The following is a 15,657-nucleotide window of genomic DNA, read 5'->3' on the forward strand; positions in this document are numbered from 1 at the left end:
GAAGCCCCTCAGCATGCATCAAATCCTCTATTAAGGAGGATTGTCTTCACTTCACCGACAGAAACATGGAGTCACATTCCAGGGATCACCCTTTGGAGTCCTTACACACTCTGTGTGTAACTCAAGACTGGTTCTTAGAACTGGTGGTATACCCCTGTAATCCCAGCACTAGAGAGTCTGACACAGGAGGATCATAAATTTGAGGTCAGCCTGGGCTACAAAAATACCCTGTCTCAAAAAAAAAAAAAACCTAACCTATTTATTCATAATTCTCTGTTTCTTCACCCACAATCAACAATAATGAATACCACTTATCTAAAGGGTTTGAGTACTGTTAAATGAGATAAGGCATTTGAAGGACCCAACACAGACTCACAGACACAGGACCTTCTTGCTGTGTGGTTAAAGTCAAAGAGTGGAGGAAGACTCTAGGAACGGCTTCCTCAGAGACCCTAATAAGATCAGAGAGCTTCACCAAGAGAGCTGAGAGGTGTACAGAGAGCGTCAGAAGGATTTTGTCATGAAACCATCACATAAGTCCTGGGAGGTCGGTAGCATGACTTTCTGGTGCCTGAGGCAGGAAACTGGAGTTCCAGGGGTGTATCCGTGTTACAAGGAGCCGAGCACTGCACACAGGGCATGGTCCTTTGGCCCGTTTCCTTCTGTAGAGGATGAGGAGGCTATAGGGAGCAGGACTGGATTACATCAGTGCTATCCCAGGAGAGGTGTGAGTGAAGCGGAAGCGGGTACCCAAGCTCAAGGAGAGGATGGAAGATGAGAAGTTGCATGGTGAGATGTGCCGTGGTCATGAATGTGTCCTAAGCATAAATACCTGGGTCTTCTAGGGAAACCTCCTCCCTCAATGGAAGGACAAGAGAGACCTCCAGATGTTCCATTGTGTGCTCCTAATGGCACAGAAAGTCTATATTAAAGCGGGGGGGGGGTGTGTCTTGGATTTTGGAATTGTTTTAATTTACTACATTTAATGTGTGTGTGTGTGTGTGTGTGTGTGTGTGTGTGTGTGTGCGCGCACGTGCGTGTGCGCGCACGTACATATGCTCCAGTGTGCACGTAGGGGTGGTTGGAGGACAACTTTCAGGAGTTGGCTCTTTCTCCAACATGTGGGTTCCTGGGTTTGGACTCAGATCATCAGGTTCAGCAGCATGTGCCCTTGGCTACTGAGCCATGTCTCTAGCCTGAGTTACAGAATTTTTTACGTATATTCTTGCACAAGAAGATAGTTGGATTTTTATTTTTGTGTTTTCAGTTGAAGCTCCATTACTGGTCTCCTTCCACGAGGAGCCAAGAACAAGGGAATGGGGAGGGTAACCTGCTGGCGCTGGGAAGGTCATTCCCGCATTTCATTCACACACAGAAATGAACAGACAAGCACAGAGTTACCATTGTGGTCCGAAGTTAGCAGCATGGGATGCGGGGCATGAGGAGTAGGGGTGTTGCTAAAAAAAAATTTAAAGCAGGCTCCGGTGCCTGGGAAGGGACTTGGTCTGCTTCAACTCAAGAGGAATCAGAAGTTAAAAGCAGTTTGGGAAGGCCAGAACCATCAGGGTAGAAGGAAGAGGACGCTCTAGGGGGTGGGGGCAGCGTTTGGCAACTGGAGTGAAGGGATTACTCTCCTCCTGCTGGGATCTCCTCAGCCCCTCTGGTCTGGCTGGAAAGAGGTAGTCTGCAACACCCATGAGCAGGTCTGGGGCTGCTAGATGCTCCAGGCAGGGGGCTGGAGGCAGCTCACAAAGTCTTGCCCTCCAGAGAGATGACAGCACTGCCTCCTAGTTGTTCTGCCAGGGTGCAGCATCCTTAACCTTGTAGCAGTGTGCTTGTGATTCCTGCTGGATTCCTGTCAGCTTCTTGATGGCATCCTTGGAGCTGGCATAGCTCATTTTGCTCTTAAGGGGTGCGCTCTCAGAGGTCCAGAAGATGAACACCAGGTCCTCCTTCTTGCTCTCCTTGGTCTCATAGGTTGCACCCTAGAGGGTATAGTGACAGTCCTTGTCTGGCAGCATCTTGACAAAAGTGGTGTAGGGGACGTCCACATCTGCCCCACATCTCCCGCCAGGATGTCCTTGCCCTCCTCCAGGATGATGTTCCTCTTGTCCTCACTCAGGCAGAAGAGCACTCTTTCTTGTGTTTCTTCGCTTCTTCTGGCATGGAAGACTTGCACATTTCCATGTCATTGAACACCTTGATAACACCATCAGAGACAGCCACACCAGAGGCCACGTTTCCGAAAGTGGAAGGGAGACAGAGCCACAGAAAAACTGAGCTGCCACAGCTGCTGCCAGGATCTGACTAAGGGAAGAGAGTTGGACTGTAAGAGAGGATAACATAGCAATCACTCATGATTGGGGGACTCTTGGAGTTACACCTTGTGTACAGTCCACTTGGTGATCCCAACCAATTCTTTTAACCTCTGAGCTCTTAACCTCTGAGCGATCTCTTCAGTCCAATCCTGGTGTTTTCTGGAGTATCTGAGCTACTGTGGCTTTGAGAAATGTTATAACCTTAAAAATCCAGTCAGCATTGTGCAGGACACTTCTCAGAGTTCTCCCTGGATGTCCCTGTCAGGCCTGGTGTGAAAGTTCCTGTTCTTACTTTGTTTTGATTTCTGACCTTATCACTGAAAGGTCTGATAATCAGCGCTGGTTGTGGCGCTGGTTATCAAGTGGAAAGGTCACGGTCATGGCAGAACCCAGTGTTAGTTTTCAGAGTTTTATTAGGAGGGAAAGTGGGGGAAAGAGAGAGGAGAGCCAGGCCTGGAGAGAGAGAAAGATGGTGGGGTGGGGGAAGAGGGGAGCAGAGCAGGGCAGAGAGAGAGGGTGGAGTCTGCATCTGGCTTTTAAGGGCTCCCAGGACAGAGCTCCACCACGCATGTGCTGACTGGGTGACCATGCTGCTCACACATAGCCGCCAGCACACGCTGATGACATAAGACACACAACCTTTTGCTTAACTCCTGAACTGCGCATGTGCGGTCACGCAGCTGGAGTAAGGGCAGAATTCTAACCATCACCCCAGAGAACACAATACAGGGACATACACAACTGAGCAACTGAACACCAAGAAGCAGGGGTCACTCACTACAAGTCTGTTTCCATAGAGCCCATGTCCCACCTCTGCTAAGAGAAGAAAGGGGAATTACAGCTAGTTGGACATCTCTTTGTAATTCAATTTTTCCATCCTTTGTCCAGTGTCATTTCCTCATTATTAGGATAATCATTCAAAGAGACCAGAGGCCTTGAGGACCTACACGCATTTTCATAAAGGATTCACATGAAGTTAAGGACCCTACCAGAAGTGTTGCTTTTTTAATGTCCTTTCAGGGTTGACACCATGGATGGGTGTCATTTTGATGAAAATAAAGGAATTTAAAAGAGACTTTAACCTGATAATAAAGGCTGCAGTGGGTAACTTCACAGAGTAAGTGTAGACTGATTTAAACCAAGAAGTGAAAGGAAATTCCTAGGAGGAAGTGAAGCCTGAGAATGGGGCCTCTTTTTTAAAAAAATATTTTTATTTTAAAATTAACTTAATTTTACATGTCAGCCACAGATTTCCCCCATCCTCCCTCCTCCCACCCTACCCCAGCCTTCCTCCTGAATCCACCCCCCATTCCCACCTCCTCCAAGGCAAGGTCCCTCCTGGGGAGTCATCCCAGATTGGTAGACTCAGCCTAGGCAGGTCCAGTCCCCTCCTCACTACACCCAGGCTGAGCAAAGTATCCCAGCATAGGCCCCAGGCTCCAAAAAGCCATCTCATTCACCAAGGACAGATCCTGGCTCCACTGCCTGGGGGCCTCCCAAACAGTTCAAGCTAATCAACTGTCTCACTTATCCAGAGGGCCTGGTCCAGTTCCATGGGGGCTCCTCAGCATTGGGATCATAGTTCATGTGTTTCCACTAGTTTGGTTGTTTGTCCCTGTGCTTTTTCCAATCATGGTCTCAATATCTCTTGCTCATACAATGCCTCCTCTCTCTCACCAATTGGATTCCTGGAGCTTCACCTGGGGCGTGGCTGTGGATCTCTGCATTCACTTCCATCAGTCATTGGATGAGAGTTCTACCTCAACAGTTAGAGTGTTTGGCCATCCGATCACCAGAGCAGGTCAGCTCAGGCACTCTCTCGATCATTGCCAGTAGTATACAGTGGAGGTTTCTTTGTGGATTTCTGGGGACCCCGCTAGCACTCTGCTTCTTCCTATTGCCCTGGGGTCTTCATTCATCATGGTATCTCCCTCCCCTTTCTCCCACTCTGCTCCTGATCCTGCTGGGACCTCCTGCTCCCCTAAGTTCTCTTTCCCGAATGGGGCCTCTTTATATCCAGGTCAGCATGGAAGCAGCAGCCAAGGGAAGACAAGAAAGGCAACACCGGATCTGATGTGGGGCAGGGGCAGAGTCCTGCTTTACTGTGCCAGCAAACACCAATGCTTTGCCCTGCTTTAATTAATTATCACAGTTTCTCTCCTCTCTGCTTCCTTCAGCTTCTACTGGACAGAGCCATGGCTTGGGCCTCCAGCTTTGATGCATTCTTTAAGAATTTTAAGCGGGAAAACAAAATCCTCTCTGAGGAAACTGCCATCTTGATTAAACACTACGTTAAGGAAAATAATCTCCAGAAAGCAATTTCTGTAATCCACAATGCACTGAGAGACATCGAGAATGCCCCCCTGAACATTGCTGTGACAGGAGAGACAGGGGCAGGGAAGTCCTCGTTCATCAATGCCATCAGGGGGTTGGGGCAAGAAGAAGAAGGTGCAGCCCCCACTGGATCGATAGAGAAGACCATGAAGAGAACTCCATACCCACACCCAAAGCTTCCCAAGGTGACAATATGGGACCTGCCTGGCATTGGGTCCACTAACTTCCCACCACAAAACTACCTAAGGGAAATGAAGTTTGCTGAGTATGACTTCTTCATTATCGTCTCTGCTACACGCTTCAAAGAAAATGATGCACAACTAGCCAAAGCCATAGAAAAGATGAAGATGAATTTCTACTTTGTCCGAACCAAAACAGATAATGACTTATATAATGAACAGAAGAGTAAACCTAAGACTTTCAATAAGGAGACTATCCTGAGGAACATCCGAGAAGACTGTTCAAAACATCTCTGCCATGCTCTCTCCAGTGAACCTCAAATCTTCTTAGTCTGTAACTTTGATGTTTCTGATTTTGACTTCCCAAACCTGGAGACTACCCTACTGAGTGAGCTACCAGCCCACAAGCGCCATGTCTTCGCACTGTCTTTGCAGAGTGTAAATGAGGACATCATTAAGGTCAAGAGAGATTCCCTGAAGCAGAGAGTCTTACTGGAGGCCGTGATAGCTGGAACATTGGCCACCATTCCACTTGGTGGCATGATCAGTGATGATATAGAGAATCTGGATGAAACATTCAATCGCTACAGGTCTTACTTTGGGCTGGATGATGCCTCATTGGAAAAGATAGCTGAAGATTTTAACATTTCTGTGAATGAATTCAAGGTGCACCTTCGGTTTCCCCATTTGTTTGCAGAAGGCAAGGATGAGTCCTTAGAATACAAATTAGTGAAATATATCGAACACGTTTCCTCCGTTACTGGTGGACCAGTTGCTACTGGCATGTACTTCGGTAAGACTTACTATTTGCAGAATCTCTTTCTGGACACTGCTGCAAATGACGCCATAGCTCTTCTTAATAAGGAAGCTCTTTTTGAAAAGAAGGTGGGACCATATATATCTAAGCCCCCCGATTACTGGGAATGATGGGAAAACCAGGCACAAGCTCCAATCAATGTTCACTTTTGGCCTTGCTTTGGACACTGACACATAACCTTTTCCAAGGTAACAACACTTCTCTGTGGAGAGCCAGAGGACTCATCCTTTTCCTCTTCTGGAGCCAGAAGCTCACTGTGGCAAGTGTTCAGTTTTGCTGTAGTAGTAGAAGAAGAATCATCAACATTGTGTGAATGCATGAGGAAACCTCGCTTCCAATAAAATCCCACATAATACACCCATGTGAATATAGATTTGATTTGCAATTTTGTGGTCAGATGAATCCTGGATCTTTTACACCTGTGAAAGTCTTCACACACTTCTGCATTCTCACAGCCTGGTCTGTTTTGTCCCATTCCTTTGAGCGGTTTTTGAAAGAGGGGCCTCTGGTGCCCAACACTCTGTAGACAAACACACCTCCTAAAGAGGTGTGAGCCCCACACAGGAGACTCACAACAGGTGGGGACTGTGACCATAGGCCAAGCTCCACCCAGGAGGAGCTTGGTTCAAAACAAAACACCAAACACAGATGAGTAAACCTATCTATGGCCCCCTTGCCAACACAGACATATCTATTTCCTATCCTTCAAGGCCAATCTGAGTGATTTGGAAATTCACAGTATGTGATTGGCAACTGAAACTCTAACTATAAACTGTCTCTTCTTGTAATTTCACTCATTAGAAAAAAACAAAAAACCTGCTTGACCCTTTTCTCTAATCTCCCAGGGGTCCTGTTGGTATTTGCTCTCCTTTGAACTGGGCCAGGATGTGGAGCTGTTGACAAATGGTTTGTCTCACTATCCTGCTTACCATTCCCGTCTACTATGGATTCTCTGATAGTATGACACAGTGTGAGATGGGCCTCTGAGAACCCTATGAGAGATTATCTTGATTATTTTATTTTGATATACTTCATTATGTTATATACCACTGATTCAGGAAGGACCATCTTTTTTTAAACATAATTCTTTATTGATACTTTGGAAATTTCACATCATGCACCCCAAGCCCTCTCACCTCCCAGGCCCTTGGTATCTACCCCTCAACTCTTCAGCATCATCCACAAAAGGAAACACCCCGAAAGTAAATAAGAACAAAACCAAACAAACAAACAACTACAACAAAAAAACCCACATCCCTCTCTCTCTTTCCCATCTCTCTTCATCTGACTTAGTGTTGAGGGCTGTGGTGTGTCATGCAGTATACCCTTTTGTCCAATTAGCCCTCCCCACAAACGTTCATTGTAATGAGTCATTGGTCCAGTTCAAGGCCTCTGGCACACTATCATCATTGCACCCTCACAGAAATGTGCTGTTACCCTGAGACCTACGGAACCTGTGGCTATTGTTCTGTAGGACCAGTCCCTTCCCATGCTCCAGCAGGTCATAGATGGGGTAGATGTCTGTCTGGTCTGGGTAGTAGCTGAGATCTTCAGTACCAGTCGCTGAGACCACCCCCATCAGTAGAGGTGTGGAACCAGGTCTCCTAGGCCTGTGTCATTGGGACTAGCTCTCCCATGCTCATGCTGTGGGGTGGGGCCATCTCCCCTGAGTGCAAGGGCCATCTCTCCCATGAGGAGTGGTACCAGCTTCCTACTGTAGTGCCATGAAAGAACAGGGCTGATGACCCAAGGGACAAGCTCAGCAAGGCCCTCAGATTTCAACACTGCTAGATCCTATGATGTCCTGTGATAACATGAGCCAGATCCCAACTGCAGCAAGAACACGGGCCTGTACATGGCCCTCAGCAGCACCTTGGGCCCACATATCACCATAACCCTAATGGAAGCACAGGCTACCCAGGTCAGTATGGTCCCCACAGCAGTATGGCCCTCAGACAGCAACATGGTCTCAGTTGACTAACCAGACCCCAGGCATCTAAACAGCCCTCAGTGGTATCAGGAGTCACAGACATCAACTCAGTCCCTGGCTGCTATAGGGCCATGAACCCAGACATGGCCCTCAGCAGCAGCCCAAGCTACACCATAACTCCATATGGCAGCAGAGGCCACTCAGATTGGCATGTCCTACAGGCAGCAGGGCTCTCACCAATATGGCCACAGGTTGAGGCCTAGACCATAGGCATCCCTGTCACCTTTCGTGGCAACATAGACCCTGACTGTGGTAGGACCAAGGACCCAAACATGGCCCTCAGCTACAGACAAGACCCAGATATCACAATTGCCCATGGTGGCAGCACAGGCCTCTCAGATCTCTCATGGCCTCAGGGACCACTCTGCTGCTGGAAACCAAATTGGCCATAGGTGGCAGGACAGATCCCAGGTATCCTTGTGGCCTTTGGTGGCAATATGGGTCATGGATGTCAACACAGACCCTTGCTGTGGTAGAACCAATGACCCAGACATGGCTCTAAGCAGCAGCTTTTCCCAGATGTCACCCTGGTTCTGGGGACAATCAGGCCACCCATATCAGTGTGATCTTCACGCCCTTCCCTTCTTCCAATCTGCCTCTTTGCACAGCACATGGACCACTCCGCTTCTCTTTCTTCCCATTTCTCCACAATAGATTTGCTCATCATCATGGCATGGACAAGCCCAGTACCTTCAGCCAGTCAGACTGTGAGGACCCAGGATGGCCTGTGGGTGTCTCTGGCCTGAGCTGAGTGGCACCAGGTGGGCCTGTGGATGCCTTCAGCCAGCCTGGACTGTGGAAAGAACCTTCTCAATGTGAGGCAGGACCCTCCTCCCAAGGCAGGGGATTCTGGACTGCCTGACACGCGTAAGGACAGTTGAAAATGAATGCTTTCACCCCTCTCTGTATCCTAACCATGTCTGCAACAGGACCAGCTCTCTCAGGCTTCTACCGCTGTGATTTCCCCACTGTGGTACAGTATAACAAGGGTAATCATAGGATTGTAGTACAAAAGTCTTTCTGCTTTAAATTGCTTTTGCCAGGGCATTTTGTCACAACAACAGAAAAGAAGGTCAGACGGACACCTACCTCAGCTCTTGGTTAAAGGCCCTGTGTAATTTCTCTATTCATAGCTTTCCTACCAGGAGAAGAGAGATGCACGCGTGGCATCCAAGAGCAGAAAATAAAGTGCATTTAGGCTCAGTTTTAGAGGTCTCCAGAAAGACAGATGCAGTAGATCAGGGCCCATGTCCTCTTACAGCTCTGTCCATGTCCACAACATATTGACATCAGTTACTGCTGTGTGTGGTCACCTAAATACCTGAGAAAAACAGAGGAAGGTCTGCTGTATCTCAGAGTGTCAGATAACTGCAGACCATCACTCCAGAGGTGGCAGGTGGCAGAAGCAGGGTGGTCCATCAAGCAGAAGGCTGTCTGTAGGGCAGCAGAGAAGAAGCAGATAGAGCTAGAGGACAAGAGGCAGGTTCAAGGTCCCGGACCTCAAGACCTACTTCCATCCCTCACACATCGCCCCCAGCTCCATAGCATTAAAAGCCTGAAAAATCCAGGAATACTTTGCTTTCCACACATGCCAAGACAGGCAGTCTGTTTCATGTTCCCAATTCATGCAACTGGTTCAATGGTGTGACAGCAAGGACATGCTGGGAACACACTGGGGAGGGCTCATGTCATCCTTGCCCCAAGGGTGCCTCTTGCTATGCTTCCTATACTTGGGTGACATCATGGATGGCTTTACCAGGTTAGCCTAACCATGGGAGCAGAGAGATCCCCCACTATTGTCCCTCTGCCCCTGGCCCAGTGTCTCCCAATCTTCCTCCCACCTGTTCCCAGCTGGAACACACTTCAGATTCAAACCATAATACTAGTATATTCATACCTTATTCTCTTTCTGAAAACCTGGACATCCATGCAGGAATTGATGTTGCAACTTGTATCCAAAAGCCTGGAGCAAGAAGTCTCTCTTCTTTAGTGATGCCAGATCTTCTTCAATGACTTGGCTGATGTAATTTACAATATGGAAGTTTGTCCTTATATATCATCATTAAGCCGCCAGCACACGCTGATGACATAAGACACACACCTTTTTTGCTTAACTCCTGAACTGCGCATGTGCGGTCACGCAGCTGGAGTAGGGCAGAATTCTAACCATCACCCCAGAGACACAATACAGGGACATACACAACTGAGCAACTGAACACCAAGAGCAGGGGTCACTCACTACAAGTCTGTTTCCATAGAGCCCATGTCCCACCTCTGCTAAGAGAAGAAAGGGGAATTACAGCTAGTTGGACATCCTCTTTGTAATTCAATTTTTCCATCCTTTGTCCAGTGTCATTTCCTCATTATTAGGATAATCATTCAAAGAGACCAGAGGCCTTGAGGACCTACACGCATTTTAATAAAGGATTCACATGAAGTTAAGGACCTACCAGAAGTGTTGCTTTTTTAATGTCCTTTCAGGGTTGACACCATGGATGGGTGTCATTTTGATGAAAATAAAGGAATTTAAAGGAGACTTAAAACCTGATAATAAAGGCTGCAGTGGGTAACTTCACAGAGTAAGTGTGACTGATTTAAACCAAGAAGTGAAAGGAAATTCCTTAGGAGGAAGTGAAGCCTGAGAATGGGGCCTCTTTTTTAAAAAAATATTTTTATTTTAAAATTAACTTAATTTTACATGTCAGCCACAGATTTCCCCATCCTCCCTCCTCCCGCTACCCCAGCCTTCCTCCTGACACCCCCCATTCCCACCTCCTCCAAGGCAAGGTCCCTCCTGGGGAGTCAGCCCAGATTGGTAGACTCAGCCTAAGCAGGTCCAGTCCCCTTCTCACTCACCCAGGCTGAGCAAAGTGTCCCAGCATAGGCCCCAGGCCCAAAAAGCCAGCTCATTCACCAAGGACAGATCCTGGCTCCACTGCCTGGGGGCCTCCCAACAGTTCAAGCTAATCAACTGTCTCACTTATCAGAGGGCCTGGTCCAGTTCCATGGGGGCTCCTCAGCATTGGGATCATAGTTCATGTGTTTCCACTAGTTTGGTTGTTTGTCCCTGTGCTTTTTCCAATCATGGTCTCAATATCTCTTGCCTCATACATGCTCTCCTCTCTCTCAACCAATTGGATTCCTGGAGCTTCACCTGGGGCGTGGGCTGTGGATCTCTGCCATTCACTTCCATCAGTCATTGGATGAGAGTTCTACCTCAAGCAGTTAGAGTGTTTGGCCATCCGATCACCAGAGCAGGTCAGCTCAGGCACTCTCTCGATCATTGCCGAGTAGTCTACAGTGGAGGTATCTTTGTGGATTTCTGGGGACCCCGCTAGCACTCTGCTTCTTCCTATTGCCCTGGGGTCTTCATTCATCATGGTATCTCCCTCCCTTTCTCCCACCTGCTCTGATCCTGCTGGGACCTCCCGCTCCCCTAAGTTCTCTTTCCCGAATGGGGCCTCTTTATATCCAGGTCAGCATGGAAGCAGCAGCCAAGGGAAGACAAGAAAGGCAACACCGGATCTGATGTGGGGCAGGGGCAGAGTCCTGCTTTACTGTGCCAGCAAACACCAATGCTTTGCCCTGCTTAAATTAATTATCACAGTTTCTCTCCTCTCTGCTTCCTTCAGCTTCTACTGACAGAGCCATGGCTTGGGCCATCCAGCTTTGATGCATTCTTAAAGAATTTTAAGCGGGAAAACAAAATCCTCTCTGAGGAAACTGCCATCTTGATTAACACTACGTTAAGGAAAATAATCTCCAGAAAGCAATTTCTGTAATCCACAATGCACTGAGAGACATCGAGAATGCCCCCTGAACATTGCTGTGACAGGAAGAGCCAGGGGCAGGGAAGTCCTCGTTCATCAATGCCATCAGGGGGTTGGGGCAAGAGAAGAAGGTGCAGCCCCCACTGGATCGATAGAGAAGACCATGAAGAGAACTCCATACCCACACCCAAAGCTTCCCAGGTGACAATATGGGACCTGCCTGGCATTGGGTCCACTACTTCCCACCACAAAACTACCTAAGGGAAATGAAGTTTGCTGAGTATGACTTCTTCATTATCGTCTCTGCTACACGCTTCAAAGAAAAATGATGCACAACTAGCCAAAGCCATAGAAAAGATGAAGATGAATTTCTACTTTGTCCGACCAAAACAGATAATGACTTATATAATGAACAGAAGAGTAAACCTAAGACTTTCAATAAGGAGACTATCCTGAGGAACATCCGAGAAGACTGTTCAAAACATCTCTGCCTGCTCTCTCCAGTGAACCTCAAATCTTCTTAGTCTGTAACTTTGATGTTTTCTGATTTTGACTTCCCAAACCTGGAGACTACCCCTACTGAGTGAGCTCACCAGCCACAAGCGCCATGTCTTCGCACTGTCTTTGCAGAGTGTAAATGAGGACATCATTAAGGTCAAAGAGATTCCCTGAAGCAGAGAGTCTTACTGGAGGCCGTGATAGCTGGAACATTTGGCCACCATTCCACTTGGTGGCATGATCAGTGATGAATAGAGAATCTGGATGAAACATTCAATCGCTACAGGTCTTACTTTGGGCTGGATGATGCTCAATTGGAAAGATAGCTGAAGATTTTAACATTTCTGTGAATGAATTCAAGGTGCACCTTCGTTTCCCCATTTGTTTGCAGAAGGCAAGGATGAGTTCCTTAGAATACAAATTAGTGAAATATATCGAACACGTTTCCTCCGTTACTGGTGGACAGTTGCTACTGGCATGTACTTCGGTAAGACTTACTATTTGCAGAATCTCTTTCTGGACCACTGCTGCAAATGACGCCATAGCTCTTCTTAATAAGGAAGCTCTTTTTGAAAAGAAGGTGGGACCAATATATATCTAAGCCCCCGATTACTGGGAATGATGGGAAAACCAGGCACAAGCTCCAATCAATGTTCACTTTTGGCTTGCTTTGGACACTGACACATAACCTTTCCAAGGTAACAACACTTCTCTGTGGAGAGCCAGAGGACTCATCCTTTTCCTCTTCTGGAGCCAGAAGCTCACTGTGGCAAGTGTTCAGTTTTGCTGTAGTAGTGAAGAAGAATCATCAACATTGGTGTGAATGCATGAGGAAACCTCGCTTCCAATAAAATCCACATAATACACCATGTGAATATAGATTTGATTTGCAATTTTGTGGTCAGATGAATCCTGGATCTTTTACACCTGTGAAAGTCTTCACACACTTCTGCATTCTCACAGCCTGGTCTGTTTGTCCATTCCTTTGAGCGGTTTTTGAAAAGGGGCCTCTGGTGCCCAACACTCTGTAGACAAACACACCTCCTAAAGAGGTGTGAGCCCCACACAGGAGACTCCACAAACAGGTGGGGACTGTGACCATAGGCCAAGCTCCACCCAGGAGGAGCTTGGTTAAAAACAAAACACCAAACACAGATGAGTAAACCTATCTATGGCCCCTTGCCAACACAGACATATCTATTTCCTTCCTTCAAGGCCAATCTGAGTGATTTGGAAAATTCACAGTATGTGATTGGCAACTGAAACTCTAACTATAAACTGTCCTCTCTTGTAATTTCACTCATTAGAAAAAAACAAAAAACCTGCTTGACCTTTTTTTCTCTAATCTCCCAGGGGTCCTGTTGGTATTTGCTCTCCTTTGAACTGGGCCAGGATGTGGAGCTGTTGACAAAGGTTTGTCTCACTATCCTGCTTACCATTCCCGTCTACTATGGATTCTCTGATAGTATGACACAGTGTGAGATGGGCCTCTGAGAACCCTATGAGAGATTATCTTGATTATTTTATTTTGATATACTTCATTATGTTATATACCACTGATTCAGGAAGGACCATCTTTTTTTAAAACATATTCTTTATTGATACTTTGGAAATTTCACATCATGCACCCCAAGCCCTCTCACTCCCAGGCCCTTGGTATCTACCCCTCAACTCTTCAGCATCATCCACAAAAAACACCCCGAAAGTAAATAAGAACAAAACCAAACAAACAAACAACTTACAACAAAAAAACCCACATCCTCTCTCTCTTTCCCATCTCTCTTCATCTGACTTAGTGTTGAGGGCTGTGGTGTGTCATGCAGTATACCTTTTGTCCAATTAGCCCTCCCCACAAACGTTCATTGTAATGAGTCATTGGTCCAGTTCACAAGGCCTCTGGCACACTATCATCATTGCACCCTCACAGAAATGTGCTGTTGCCCTGAGACCTACGGAACCTGTGGCTATTGTTCTGTAGGACCAGTCCCTTCCCATGCTCCAGCAGGTCATAGATGGGGTAGATGTCTGTCTGGACTGGGTAGTAGCTGAGATCTGCTGTGTGGTTAAAGTCAAAGAGTGGAGGAGGACCTAGGAACGGTTCCTCGAGACCCTAATAATCAGAGAGCTCACCAAGAGAGCTGAGAGGTGTACAGAGAGCGTCAGAAGGATCTTGTCATGAAACCATCACACAAGTCCTGGGAGGTGGGTAGCATGACTTTCTGGTGCCTGAGGCAGGAAACTGGAGTTCCAGGAGTGTATCCGTGTTACAAGGAGCCGAGCATCGCACACAGGGCATGGTCCTTTGGCCCGTTTCCTTCTGTAGAGGATGAGGAGGCTATAGGGAGCAGGACTGGATTACATCAGCGCTACCCCAGGAGAGGTGTGAGTGAAGCGGGCACCCAAGCTCAAGGAGAGGATGGAAGATGAGAAGTTGCATGGTGGGATGTACCGTGGTCATGAGTGTGTCCTTCGAGTAAATACCTGGGTCTTCTAGGGAAACCTCCGGCCTCAATGCAAGGACAAGATAGGCCTCCAGATGTTCTGTTGAGTGCTCCTAATGGGACAGAAAGGCTGTATTAAAGCGGGGGGGGGGGGGGGTCTTGGATTTTGGAATTGTTTTAACTTATTACATTGTGTGTGTGTGTCTGTGTGTGTGTGTGTGTGTGTGTGTGTGTGTGTGTGTGTGCGCGCACGCGTGCGCGCGTGTACATATGCTCCAGTGTGCACGTAGGGGTGGTTGGAGGACAACTTTCAGGAGTCAGTTCTCTCTCCAACATGTGGGTTCCTGGGTTTGGACTCAAATCATCAGGTTCAGCAGCATGTGCCCTTGGCTACTGAGCCATGTCTCTAGCCTGAGTTACAGAATTTTTTACGTATATTCTTGCACAAGAAGATAGTTGGATTTTTATTTTTGTGTTTTCAGTTGAAGCTCCATTACTGGTCTCCTTCCACGAGGAGCCAAGAACAAGGGAATGGGGAGGGTAACCTGCTGGCGCTGGGAAGGTCATTCCCGCATTTCATTCACACACAGAAATGAACAGACAAGCACAGAGTTACATTGTGGTCCGAAGTTAGCAGCATGGGATGCGGGGCATGAGGAGTAGGGGGTGTGCTAAAAAAAATTTAAAGTAGGCTCCGGTGCCTGGGAAGGGACTTGGTCTGCTTCAACTCAAGAGGAATCAGAAGTTAAAAGCAGTTTGGGAAGGCCAGAACCATCAGGGTAGAAGGAAGAGGACGGTCTAGGGGGTGGGGGCAGCGTTTGGCAACTGGAGTGAAGGGATTACTCTCCTCCTGCTGGGATCTCCTCAGCCCCTCTGGTCTGGCTGGAAAGGGGTAGTCTGCAACACCCATGAGCAGGTCTGGGGCTGCTAGATGCTCCAGGCAGGGGGCTGGAGGCAGCTCACAAAGTCTTGCCCTCCAGAGAGATGACAGCACTGCCTCCTAGTTGTTCTGCCAGGGTGCAGCATCCTTAACCTTGTAGCAGTCTGCTTGTGATTCCTGCTGGATTCCTGTCAGCTTCTTGATGGCATCCTTGGAGCTGGCATAGCTCATTTTGCTCTTAAGGGGTGCGCTCTCAGAGGTCCAGAAGATGAACACCAGGTCCTCCTTCTTGCTCTCCTTGGTCTCATAGGTTGCACCCTAGAGGGTATAGTGACAGTCCTTGTCTGGCAGCATCTTGACAAAAGTGGTGTAGGGGACGTCCACATCTGCCCCACATCTCCCGCCAGGATGTCCTTGCCCTCCTCCAGGA

General features: G+C 47.7%; 1 protein-coding gene and 2 pseudogenes across 1 annotated transcript; 2 read left to right on the forward strand and 1 right to left on the reverse strand.

Moving 5' to 3' along the window:
- Window positions 1-1,746: 1,746 nt before the first annotated feature.
- Window positions 1,747-2,232, reverse strand: LOC118589024 (annotated as a pseudogene).
- Window positions 2,233-4,513: 2,281 nt separating this feature from the next.
- On the forward strand, window positions 4,514-5,758 carry LOC118589023 (T-cell-specific guanine nucleotide triphosphate-binding protein 2-like). Its single transcript, XM_036195843.1, has one exon. The coding sequence runs from the start codon at window positions 4,514-4,516 to the stop codon at window positions 5,756-5,758; it is 1,245 nt and encodes a 414-aa protein (XP_036051736.1).
- A 5,334-nt stretch (window positions 5,759-11,092) lies between these two features.
- LOC118588647 lies at window positions 11,093-12,507 on the forward strand (annotated as a pseudogene).
- Window positions 12,508-15,657: the final 3,150 nt, after the last annotated feature.

Source organism: Onychomys torridus, chromosome 8 (assembly GCF_903995425.1).
Source record: "Onychomys torridus chromosome 8, mOncTor1.1, whole genome shotgun sequence".
Classification (NCBI taxonomy): Eukaryota; Metazoa; Chordata; class Mammalia; order Rodentia; family Cricetidae; genus Onychomys; species Onychomys torridus.